The sequence below is a fragment of the Gastrolobium bilobum genome, unplaced genomic scaffold (assembly GCF_033153095.1).
Source record: "Gastrolobium bilobum isolate Gb01-03AN ecotype WA unplaced genomic scaffold, APGP_CSIRO_Gbil_v1 utg31780, whole genome shotgun sequence".
Lineage (NCBI taxonomy): Eukaryota > Viridiplantae > Streptophyta > Magnoliopsida > Fabales > Fabaceae > Gastrolobium > Gastrolobium bilobum.
Genome location: NW_026899588.1, coordinates 24,777 through 38,122, shown reverse-complemented (window position 1 = coordinate 38,122; position 13,346 = coordinate 24,777). Strand labels below are relative to the sequence as shown.

General features: G+C 33.2%; 1 protein-coding gene across 2 annotated transcripts; it reads left to right on the top strand.

Moving 5' to 3' along the window:
* Nucleotides 1-5,784: 5,784 nt before the first annotated feature.
* LOC133291723 (transcription factor bHLH63-like) lies at nucleotides 5,785-8,949 on the top strand. Of its 2 annotated transcripts, XM_061490028.1 has the most exons (7): nucleotides 5,785-6,366; nucleotides 6,489-6,737; nucleotides 6,856-6,990; nucleotides 7,102-7,173; nucleotides 7,293-7,514; nucleotides 7,603-7,705; nucleotides 8,786-8,949. In XM_061490028.1, exons 1-7 carry the CDS (start codon nucleotides 5,950-5,952, stop codon nucleotides 8,821-8,823), a joined length of 1,236 nt encoding a protein of 411 aa, XP_061346012.1. In that variant the 5' UTR covers nucleotides 5,785-5,949; the 3' UTR covers nucleotides 8,824-8,949. The 2 variants fall into 2 exon arrangements, with proteins under 2 accessions (XP_061346012.1, XP_061346010.1); XM_061490026.1 differs by lacking the exon at nucleotides 8,786-8,949 and having other exon boundaries at nucleotides 7,603-7,861.
* Nucleotides 8,950-13,346: the final 4,397 nt, after the last annotated feature.

The following is a 13,346-nucleotide window of genomic DNA, read 5'->3' as shown; positions in this document are numbered from 1 at the left end:
GTATGATAAAGTGCTAGCAAGGAAATAATGGTTTTATTATCAGGTTCCAACGTCCAGCCATTTCAGATGTCAAGTTAGAAACACTTCAACTAATAAACAAATTATGCAGTAATTAATGAAAACTTACACAATCTTGAATCCATATTTTTTATAATTAAATTTGAATTACTTAATATATTTTTGATTTGCTGATATAAGAAAATAATTACGGTTGGTATCACAGCCCTATATTGTGAGACTAAAAGTAGAAGACCACTCAAATGTGGTGCCTCAACCCTCAATTGGTAGTACGGGACTGAGTGGTGGGAGAGGACCTCGGTTCAAATCTCATCAACACCATCTGGAGAGGGGTATAAGTACCGTAATTCTTGGACTCGCATCCGAACTCTGAATTAGTCCCATAGACGACTCAAAGAGTCGAACCCGTAGGTCTGATTTGCTTCAAAAAGATAATTATGATCAGTTTCAAAAAAAAAAAAAAAAAAAGTAGAAGACCTCAATTTCAATGAATAGAGAGGTATTGTTTGGTGAAGGCGTTGAGCATGTTTGTGCATTAAAGAAGAGAAGGAAGCCCATAGCATCCATCTGTACAATGATCATTTGCAACTTGCAAGTGGACTAATGGAGGAGCTATAGATACCAACAGAGTTTCCAAGAACCCAAGTTCTTTCTTACATTGTGGCCAATAAATATATTTAATTGATAGGAGGGGCCTGCAACTGCAAGAACTAGGATTCCTTTACATCGGATCTGCTGCTCTCTTCCATTGCTTCTTCATATGCCATCTCCCTCCCCCCCAATTATTATTTTGGTCCATATACATAATATATCAATTAGATAAGATAAGAAGGCCTTCCTATTATTTTTCCTATATATTATATCAGGTGGGACAATTTTGGACTTCTGAATGGTAAAGGTGGGGAAAAAAATAGCAGATACTGTATCAAAAGTAGAAAAAGATAAATAAATATAAAGAGAGAGATAGAAGAAAAGAAAATGCAATATACCTCAAACTATCTTGCTATTACATCAGGGTATTATTATTTTGTAGCATGAAATATACTTTTTTAAGGCAGTGATATTTTCATCATCTGCAGAATAGTTTATTGATACTAAAATGCTAAGAGATTGTAATTAAGCAAAAAGATTAAAGCTATAGCTATAGGATTTTATAAGAGTTATCTTGTAGGAAAAATGTTGTGTAATGTTATAGAGATTCGTTTTGCGTGCCATAGTTTTTTTTTTTCTTCAAAAAATGTGGGCCCCACAAAATGTTGTGTGTGTAGAAAAGTTTGTTGTGTCATGTTAAATGACAAATGCAAACCCTATAGTTATATCGTAATATTTGGTTATAAATAAAGTAATAATTATGCAAACTTCTTAGAGATATATTAATCATGATTGCCATTTGGAGAAAAATACACGGGTAGAATTAATATGGCACTTGCCTAATTGCCTATAAAGATAACAAGACGAACGTTTGTTTATACATGGTGTAAATAAGGGGCTGCTACAATTATAAATGCACTGTATATGGATTGTGGAGAGTTAGTCAAAGAGAATATATAGGATGGAAAGCACTTGAGAAACCAAAAAGAAAGACAGGCTAGAAAACAAGGAGGGGGGACATAGTAGTTTTGTGTTGATGTATACCACAAAGAAAGTGAAGGAGGAAATGAGATCGAGAAAGCAGGACCCATTTGCCTTTAGCTGTGGTATAGGGTCATTTTTAAGTGTACACAACTAGTACAGCAGAAGAGGGGACCTAAAGAGTGAGAAAGACTGAAAAAGACTTGAACAAAAAATAAAGTTAGAGAGATATAGAGAGGGAGGTCTAGGTGAGAGGGCCCATTAGGTGATATGATAATGGAAGTTGCCTTCATCCTCTCTGGACTTGTTCCTACCAATCCGAAAATTATATTAATTGGTCACCTTTCCCTGAAGATATTGCTTCAAGCTTCATATGCTGCACAAATTTGCAAGCAAAGCATGATTTAGACAATTGATGAGTGTTAATGTCAGTGGCTGCATGGAAATGGCAGAGAGTGTCCTCTTTCAAAGCGTCACCCTAACATTTAAGATTTTACCTACAAGAAAGGTATCGCTATGGTTGCAATGCAACAACATGTTGTAGCAGAAGATATGATTTCCTTGACTGTTTAATTTGTCCCATTGCAATGACTAGGAATCTGTGACAAGTAAGTAGAACAAAAAAATAAAAAAAATCTATGTTCTGTTTAGCAACTAATTAGGAGGTCAATTCCTAACCTAGGATTATCTGACAGTCTTAACAGGCTATTCTTGTTAACCCATCAATCCCTTTCTTTAAACTTTAAAGTGTAACCTCAAAGTTATTTAATCAAACACAAGTTACTCGTTGAATAGACCTTTATTCATAATTCAACCTTTACAACTTTCTTATCTATTGCAATAAAACCAAACACATAATTTAGGTTTTCCTATATCTAACTTCGCTCATTTTAATTACTGAGGACAGATGCAGATCAAATGAAAAGACACTAAGATTAGTTGATTGGTGAACCGTGGACAATCAATATATTCTTTGAAAATACAAACGCCACAAATTTTCGTTTGAAGAACAAAGCAGATTAGTCATAATGAAAGAACTATTATTAAAGCATTGAAATCATTAGAAAGTTGAATGAGAAGATTATTATTTGGGAGAAGGGGGGTTACTATATTTCCAAGGGGCTGAGGACAAGACCTTGATCCTCTCCGTAGAAGAGAATCTTGAGCTAATCATCAATAGTACTCACTGTGCAATGCCTTCATATCAACGCGCCACATGCATTATATTTTTAGTAATATCAATATGAGTTTATTTTTTCTAAAGTTACTTTAGATAACTTTATGTCATGTTCACCAAAACGACATCGTTTTGGAGCGGAAATCATGGTGTTTTTGTAATTTTAATTTATTTCAGGGTTATAATAGTCTTTATCATTCTATTTTTTTAATTTTTCAACCATAAAACTACGTCGTTTCAATGAACATTAGACAAAGTTGTCTAAAATAACATTAGATACTTTTTTCCCTATCAATATATAATATTTTAAAGAGTTTTATAAGAGTTATGTTTTAAGAAAAATAATTATGTAATATTATAGAGATTTTTTTTGCGTGCCGTAATTTTTTTTTTTTCCTTCAAAAAGTGTGAGCCCAAAAAATGTTTGTGTGTGTAGGAAAGTTTGTTGTGTCATGACAAATGCAAATCCCTATTTTAAATTGAATTTATCCACAACTCTAATTATACAAATGTATTATAATTTTGGTAAACTAACTATATGCATATTTAGTGTACATTATAGGATAAACCTAATAGTATAAGACTTGATATATAGTGTAATGTCTGATTATATTTTTTAATTAATTTTAATATTATTCAGCGTTTGATATAATATTGTATAAAATAATATCATCAAGTGTTTTGTAATGCACTGTATAATATTAGATATGATAAAAATAAATATTTTTGACAAAAATATCCTTTAATAAAGAAATTATATAATTTTTTCAAATATATTATATGATATTAATTTTTATAAAAATCTATTGATTAGCATATCTAAAAAATATATTAATTTTTATAAACATAAAAATCTACAATATTTTAAAAATTAACATATTGAAAAATTATTTTTTATTTTAATATTAATATATTAATATAATATACTAATTCTTGAAAATTGCACTTATGAGATATGTTGGTACATCAACCTCTTATCAGGTCTAATCCCACCCTTTTCGGCCTGATTAAGTTATACATCGTTTTGATGTATTAAGATATTCTGCTGTACAAACTTATACTATACGACGGTCACATCAAACAACTAAAAATGTCATAACAAATGGTGTAATGTTATACTATCAAGCCTTATACACCTCACCAAATATGCCCTAAAGATTGTTTTTTATGAGTTTATTGTTTCTCATGTTGTAAAAGATAAATTTATCTCCTACACACACATAAAAGTATGTGGGGCCCATATTTTCTCTTTTTTTTTATCTTCTTCTCACATGGGACCACATACTTATATATTTGTGTAGGAGATAAAATTTAGAGTAAATCCCATTTTGGATCCCTATCAAAAAACACGATCCTCACTTTAGTCTTTCTCAAAAAAAATTAGTCTCGAGGTCTCTAAGAAATTCAAAGTGGATCAATTTAGTTGAAATCGTGGTCCTTTATAAATTCAAAAAGACCCACATTAGTCTCTCAAAAGGACTAAAATGGATCCACTTTGAATTTCATAAGGACTAGCCGACTAATTTTTTTTGTGAGGGACTAAAATGAGGATCGCATTTTTTGTCAGGGACTCAAAATGAGCTTACTCTAAAATTTATTTCTTTTAACATGAAAAATATTAATTTTTTTTAATTATATAAGTGTTTTTCTCGATAAAAAGAAGGGTTAATCTAATCTCATGTTACATAAGAGGTCTTCTCTCATGTTATAGATACATGTGTGGTAGGACGCACAATTTACAAAAAGAAAAAGAAAAAAAAATATCACGATTTTCGATGGATCTATTAGAGATAAACTACTCTTATGTTGCATAAAAGTAGGTTTTTCCTAAAAAAAAATTATCCCACCATATGACAGATCATCATCAAACATGTTAGCTCTAAAGCTCCAGAAAGTAAGAAAAACTTCAATGTACCTCCACAGAGTTTGATGTTTTTCTCTCACAAAGTAGAAAAATTTAAAGTGATCCCAAACCATCATAATTCTTTGAAAGAATTTTTTTTTCTCTCTTCTCTCTTTCTCTCTTTTCAGCCCCACTAATTGAAATTTGCTCGGGAGCACTACAAAATTTCTCCACAAAGTACCACATGACATTGTCCACGTGGCTGGAAACGTAGGTTGTACCGGTCTTCCCGCCATTCTTCACGGGGCCCAGAAAAACCCGATGACAATGCTCTCGCTCCCATGTCAATATTTAATAACGTAACATATTAAAATATTTGTTATATAAGTTATGTGTATAATTTAAGGATTTAATTATATATATACATATATGTTTTAATTTTAGAGTATGATTTAATTTCTTAAAAATTATTTTTTTAACGGGGTATGGAAGTATTTTTGGGTAGAAATGCATATATTTGTTTTTTTCAATGTTGTATATGTAAATTTTAATTTTAATAGTTTAATTCACACATTTTTATCACATTATTCATTATTATTTCATGAGATTAATATTTGTCATATCATAATAAATAATAAAAGAGTGTGATCTATATTTTCTTTTTTCTCTTTCTCTTCATATGATCTTACTTAAACCTCACATACTTTTATGTGTCTACATAATAAATATTAATCAAGTATTTCATACATAATTTATTTTGACATCTGGTGCCAAAATATGCATAAGAAAAAAAAAATGAATTGCCTTTTGAGTGTTAGGACACGCCCACGTGGCAGTCATATCAGTGGGGCCCAAAACCCACAGCGTTGGTTATGGATACATCGGTTGGCTCTCTGCCCCATTCACTCCTCTCTCTCTCTCTTTCTCTCTCCTAATAATTCCGGTCACTTCTTCACACATTCCGGCATCCTCCGGCCATTTCATTTATTCTTTTTATTTATTTATTATATCATTTCTCAAAAATAATTAAATAAATTTATTTTCTTCCTTTATTTATACCAAACCTCTCTTCTTCATCACACATTAACAGCAACATTTCACTCTTTCTCCTTCCTCTCCTTCTCTCACTCCATCTCAGAAGAGCGAACGTTAGCAACATTGTACCTTCACCTCACGAGACCTTCCCTGTGTTGGGTTATTGACCCTACTTCGTTCTCGTCCTAAAGTAGTTGCCTTTTACTTTCTTTCTTTTTTGGTTTTCCACACACCTTGCGTGGTACTTACTCTGTTTCAAGAACAGGGCACTGCCTAATCCGAATAAAGAATAACTAACAACAGCATGTTGCACTGTCTCAACACTTCGGGGAATCTAGGAGGGAGCTGTTCGGACATGACAGTGTTGGAAAGACAAAGGGCGAAGAGGAAGTGGCAACAAGAACACGCTGAGTTTAACGGTATCTTCTCTTCTTCAATGCAAGTTCAGAATCCTCATGGCTTGGTCATGATGGGTTGTGATTCCGCGCTTGCTGAGGTCGTAGCTCACTCAATGAAGCCCGACCCGGGTTTTGAAAATGGGTGGCCCGAATTGGGATTCGGGTCTTCTTCTTCTTCTGGGTTAGTACCTTCTTCTGCGTTTGACGTGAAATCTGCAAGTCCACGTGGCAGAGACTTGGTTTCAGAGACGGAGAAGATGGTAAGCTCGCCATGTAAAGAAAACTTCAAGAAGAGGAAAGCTGATAAGGCTCAGAATTCCAAGGTGTGTAAGTTTCGCTTTCTACACTGTGGCACTATCGTTGTAGTGTTAGTATAGTAGTGTGGAAATTTGTATAGTGTGTGTTGGTTAAACTAACGGTGAGAGTTTTTGTTGATTTTGTTTAGGTTGTTGCAGAGAGTGATAACAAGGACAAGGGAATCAAAGTAAGTGCTGACGAAGGGGAATCCAAAATCACGGAACAAACAAGCAACAAGAATACCAAGTGTAACACAAATAGAAACAACAGAGAAACTTCTGCAGATACTTCAAAGGAAAATTCAAAAGGGTCTGAGGTTCAAAATCAAAAGCTTGAATACATTCATGTCCGAGCACGTCGTGGTCAAGCCACTGATAGTCATAGCTTAGCCGAAAGAGTGAGTAGAAATCAACAAATATTTTGTTGTTTTTGTTTTTGTTTTTCTTTAGGAGCATTTTATCTGCTGCAAGTTTCAATGCTGTGAGTTCAATGTACACGTTCTGTTTTTCGTGCAGGTTAGAAGGGAAAAAATTAGTGAGAGAATGAAGTATTTGCAAGATTTAGTACCTGGTTGCAACAAAGTTGCAGGAAAAGCTGGAATGCTTGATGAAATCATTAACTATGTTCAGTCTCTTCAACGACAAGTTGAGGTAAGATTTAGACCCACTTCTTAGGAAATTTAAGTATGAAGTTTTATATGGTTTCAATTTTAATAACAATCCTAGCTCACGTGACTTACTATGTATTATCCCCGCAAGCAGTTCTTGTCAATGAAATTAGCTGCTGTAAACCCAAGACTTGACATCAACATTGATGAACTGTTTGCCAAAGAGGTAAGTGCAATGACTTCAACATTTCTTTTAGCTCAATTACACACTCAATGAACAAGAATATTTAGAACTCGTATAAACGCTTCTGTTTCTGACACACTCTTATATATTTGATCACGCAGGTTTTTCCTGCTTGTGCTCAAAGTTTTCCATCCATAGGGATGCAATCAGACATGACTACTAACCCATCTTATCTCCAGTTTAATTCAGCACAACAACTTGTTTCATGTTGTGGTGGATTAATAAATAATATGGGGACAAGCACTCCGGATATGGGGTTTCGAAGAAACATTAATGTTCCTGTATCTTTGCCCGAAACATTTCTTGACTCATCCTGTTTCAATGTAGGTTACCCCTCTTTGCATTTGTCCCCTAGTGTTCTTGTTTTAATAATTAGTATTCTCTAATTGATCTTAATTACGTGCACTGCAGCAAATTTTACCCTCCTCAACTTGGGAAGGTGATTTCCAAAACCTTTACAATGTGACTTTTGATCAAGGGCCAACAACATCTTTTCCTTCTCAGCCATTTACAGGTAGCTACAATTTTTTGACTTGTCAAATCACTTTTTTCCTTGGCCTGATATGATGTCCTAGAAGTAGAAAGAAAGTAGAACCAAAGCAGATTGGATTTTCGTAGATGATAGAGACATGAGAGCTCCACAGATATTGATAAGTCCTTTTTCATCAAAATGAATACTTTTTTTTTAAAAAGGAACTATACAGTGTTAACCATTCAGTGACTATACAGCCAGTTGTCTTTTATCTGCTTCCTCCTCTCTTTTCCATTACTTTCTCTCATAGAAAGAGAAAGTAATGATTTTTTTGGCAGCTTGACTCGATGCATTACATTTGGGGGTTCTAAAACGAACCGGTGAAGGCCTCAACTTATATTTATAAAATTAATTATTCGCATCAGGCTTGAATTTGTATAAAAGTTCGTTTAATAAAAAAGTCTCATGCTCTGATTTAAAAACTCGGCCTAATATACATTGTAATAACTCTCTCTTTTTCTTCAATCCATTTCACACTATTTTATTAGTTAAAGAAATTTTTGAATAATTTTGTTCTATATTATGCTGTTTGGATATACATTGAATTTATAAATATTTATGGAATTATTAGTGTTGTTGATGCTATATTCTGTTTGGATAAATTTTTGTTATATTATTTATTTTTAAACAAGCTAACAGACTAAACCAGATTTTTATTTTTTGTAAATAAACTAGGCCACATGTCGATAATTATATTTATAACAGATAACAGGCTTGGTTAGACTAATACATTTAAACACATGCTTAGTCTTTTAAGATCAAAGCTCGACTCGGTTCGATCCATTAACACCCCTAATTACGGGCATGTATCATGAAAAGATCAGTACTAATTGCTGTATATAACTAAGTTGTTTGTAATACATTACAAAATTAATTTTCGATGTATGAAATTAATTATATTTGGTTAAGTTAATTGTATCTTTTAAATTCTTTGGCAATTTAGATGATGAGGCCCTGGGTCAATTGTTTTCTTCAAGACTAGTTGGCCATTCCACAATCACCCTTATTTAGCACTTTTGAAAGCAGTTGAAATTCTAAATGTGTTGTTCTGTATCTCTGCAGGTCTAGTTGAAGCTAGAAATCTAAAGATGGAGATGTAGATCTTTTATTTTCATTTGTTGGATGGGGCTCACTCCGAATGTCTCTTATCAAAGATTCTTTTTCTTTTCAAGTACATAACATATTTGGTTGTATACTGCTCCGGAGTATAAATAAGATCATATTAATACCTGTTAACTTCAGTTACCTCCTTTTGCACATTGAAAGCACTTTGTAGCCAATAAAAAATAAAGGTTGATAACGATGAGCGGATACGTGACCAGGCACCTAATCCGATGTACATAAGGGCGTTGATGGCAACTTCCTCTGCTTTTCTTTTTTACCCCCTCCCCTCTCCATATATGATTTTTGGTAAAATAAAAGTAACATTAGCTGGATGCAAAGGAAATATTCTACTTAAGAATAATGGAAATAGTAATAATAATAAATACTTTACCTAAAAAGAATATTTACACTCTTGTGTCAAGGTTGTGCAAATAATGTTTAGGGTGTCATCATTCTAAGTCTATTATGGGAGGGGGTGGTTGAACCATAACGCAAGATGACTTATATTAAAGAGCCAAAATAATAAATCACAGTAAATAAGTTTGAGATAATATGTGAATTCAAAATCTTAAGAAATTAAATTTATGTGTCTTTTTAAATTTGATGTTGTAGATTATTAGGCCCACTCCTAAAAGGAAAAAATAATTCTAGTTGGTGCAATAAAATTGAGTGGGTAGAGTAGAATTTCAGTTTAATCCCCACGAATGTCATATTGGGAGTGACCTAAGACCTTAGTCCTTAAATGGCTTGTGGGATTAGCGGAGGGCTAAAAATAAAATAAAAAGGAAAAAATAATTAGGATGACATCTTATTATTATTATTCTTTTGGATATCAACCATAATTATTTCTTTGAGACAAATAAATTTTTTTAAATATTTTTATAAATTTTGACTATTTGAGCCGACTATGAGATTAGTAAAAAATCGAACCGAGATTCTTTTCTATTCACTCCATTTCATTGCATCAACTGAGCTGTCATTATTGAGTGATGACATCTTATTTTAGAGTAACAACACTAAAGCTTTACTATTTTATCAAATCGGTTGCATGAATTAATTATTGATATCATTAGAATCTCTCAAAATTAAAACTTTAGAAATAAACATCAAGGGTAATGTATTTTTAAAAATTTGTTCTTAGCATTCATTTACATTATTTTCCATTTATTCAATTTTATAATTAGTGTTTCTACTAGTTTTATTCTATTTTAATTTTTACTTGATTAAAACACACTCGACGAGATTTCTTCATCTTCTCATCAATTGGTGTTATCTTATTTTCTCTCAAAACTTTCATTTATAATTATTATTTTCTGTACGGCCACTTATTATTATTATTATTATTATTATTATTATTATTACTTTCATTTGGCATTTCATTCCTTAATATCCACAGCCATTGAGCTTCGTTGATTTTTTGCAGATCACCTGATCTAACATTCCACATATTAAATAATCATCTTATTTAAAGGTTCAAGATGTTAAATTAACATTACATTAATAATTTTGTATTATACTTTTCAAATAAATTTGGTGGACCGAACTCTTTTCCACTTAATCACCAACTTTTATATTATATTACGCAATCAATTCTTCAAAAAATTTAAGTGTTTAATGACTCTCATGTTATAAGAGATAATTTTATCTCTTATACACATATAAAAGTACGTAGAATTTATATTTTTTTTTCCTCTTATCTTCACATGATCTCACATAGGATTGGCAAAAATGAGCCAACCCGTAAAAAATGAGCCGAGTTGGGTTGACAAAAATAAGCTGTCAACCTGACCCGAGCCAGCACAAAAAACACGAGCCAACTCGCGGGTCAAATGGGCCAGCTCGTGGGTGTATTTTTTTTTAATAAAAAATACAAAATATAGTATACAAAAATGGACAAAATTCACGCATGTTGTCATCATATTTCTTCCTTCTCTAAACCTAAGTCCCTAATTTTTGCACATCGCTGCCATTTTTATATTGTTAGGCTCTGTTGACTCTGTTTGGTTCAAATATCTTACCCACTTGGTAGCAAGTGATTCTGATTGTTTCTCGATGTTAGTGCAAATTTATTGTGAAGAAGATTCAAAACTAAAACATTTTGCTTTTACTTCTCATTTTGTAACTTTGTATTTTGCTTTTTTTATAAAATATTCTTTAAGACAGTTGTATTGTTTAAGCTGATGGAAATCACATAGTTGATGCATTGATACTACAAGTTCATTTAAATAGGCTAAAAATGAGCTAACCTGCGAGCCATTTTTGAGCCAACTCGCTAGCCAATTTTTAAGCCAACCCACGAGCCATATTTGCAAGTAATCCCACGAGTCATATTTTTGAGCCAACCCGCAAGCCAACTCTCATTCGGGTCGGGTTGAGTTTTCTGGCTCGTTTTTTTTTTTTTCGAGCCAACCCTAACCCTGCTCGTTTTTTTCAGGTTGGGTCAGGTTGATCCATTTTGCCAACCCTAATCTCACATGAGTCTCCACATGTGTGTAGGAGATAATTTTATCTTTTAGCAAATGAAAAAAATCAAACCCAAAATTTAAAGATATAAATAATTTCTACATTAACAATTTTATATTATACTTCTGTAACGTATCTAGCCGGTCTTTCTAACCAGAACAATTCGTGCAAGTTCATATACAGGTGAGCAGATACATGATTACAAAACAGTGAAACTAATACTTAAATAGATACCTCTAAGTTACCTTAACCATTTAGTTAACTGGATGAAGAAGAAAAGCAACACTGAACATGCGTGAGAGAGACAGTGGCCATGAGCCTGATAGTGGACCTTCTCAAGACAAAGCTGCCTTTAGGGACAGAATAACAGTATGCTGATTGAGACAGTGATATTCCAGAGTGTGGTGAATACAGATCCCTTAACACATGGAGAGAAGAAGGTGATGGGCAGACATTTCAACTTCTTCAATTAATTAGAATGGTTTTTCTGTCTCTGAAGTACCCCCAATGAATTATGATTTAGTTCAATCAAAAAGGACATTTAAACTCATATCTGTGGTTAAAAGGATAGATGGTCATCCTTGTGCTTGAAATGTCTAGAATTACATGGACAAAGAACAGTCACACACGAAAACGAAAAGATGTTTAATGTTGTTCAGTGGAGTTCTTCAATTGCTCACACTTTGGGGTCGTGGACTCACGGGAACCAAAAACTCAAATCTCATTATCAAAGTTTCCAGGTTTTGATAGTTCAATGATGTTCCAGTTTCTCCGGTTTCTACTCACTTGATACAACACCACCAAAATGACCTCGGCACCTCCCCATGCAAAAAGTTCATTACATAATAAATTCATCAAAGTTTTTCATTCTACAATGTTGGCCAATAGATATAGATTGCACTAACAAGTAAAATCCTGTTTTTTTTCTTCCAAATCTTCCCCCATGATAATAAAGGAGGTTTAATTCTAACCCTGAATGATACTTCGCTAGCTTAATCATAATTCATTGGGGTACTTTAATATACCTTTCATATTATTAAAAAGACACAACTATATTCGGCATAGATTCATGTCTTACTAGGGATGAAAGGAGCTTTTCAGTGTTAGGTTGCATTGATGGTTAGTTAGGGACCACTTAAGGTTATGAAGGGAGGTATGGGATATCTTGTTATTTTATCTTAGAGTTACAAGAGCCTCAGGTTTCCCTTCACTTTCAAGCCATATATAATGGTGAGATTGGTGGACCTGTCTCATCCACAGCCAAGATCCTGTTGATTCTCTTTGTTTCTGTGGATTGTGAGAGATGATATCGGATTTCCCTTTCATTGGCCCCACTTCAGCTTTATGTGAAAACTTCCCTCTACCCTTTCACTCACATGTTGCACTGTTGTGCAGTTCCAAGGTATAAAAGATTCCTTTGCAGGAGGCATAAAACAATAGTAAATTCTAAAAGCTATGATCAACTTTAGCTTCCAAGTCTGTGTCTCATTAATTCTTCTTAGGTATAGGGTGCTCCACTGCTCAGGGCTTGGTGACCCAATATGGCCCTAGCTATTCATGTTGGGTTGGACTTAGTCGAGGCTCAACTTTATATATTGAACAAGGACTGGGTTACCATGATGTCATATATGTTATTTGTTAGCTCAAAAACGGATCATCTTCATCATGCAAAAGGAGGAATGTGCTAAGTGTAGGCTCGTTGACCACGTCGGGGTTTTTGATCTTTAAATGTATCAATTTGGTATATAATTGAAATATATTGTCGTTTCGGGTCTTCAAATTTTGTAGGGATCAACGGATTTGAGTCTCACACCTCCTCTCTCGCGAAACTCAAGGTTTTTTTTAGGTAAGTGACACAATCCATGGGAAACTCTTACTTATATGCCAAGTGATATAATCTTAGTTTTTTACTCATTCTTTGTCCCCGTTTATTCATTAAAATACTTAATATTATTCATTAACCATTAAACATTATGTAAGATCTTTACATATTATTAATTACATATGCCTATATTTGGATAAGAAGCTACTAACTAGGTACATGTACCGAACAAAT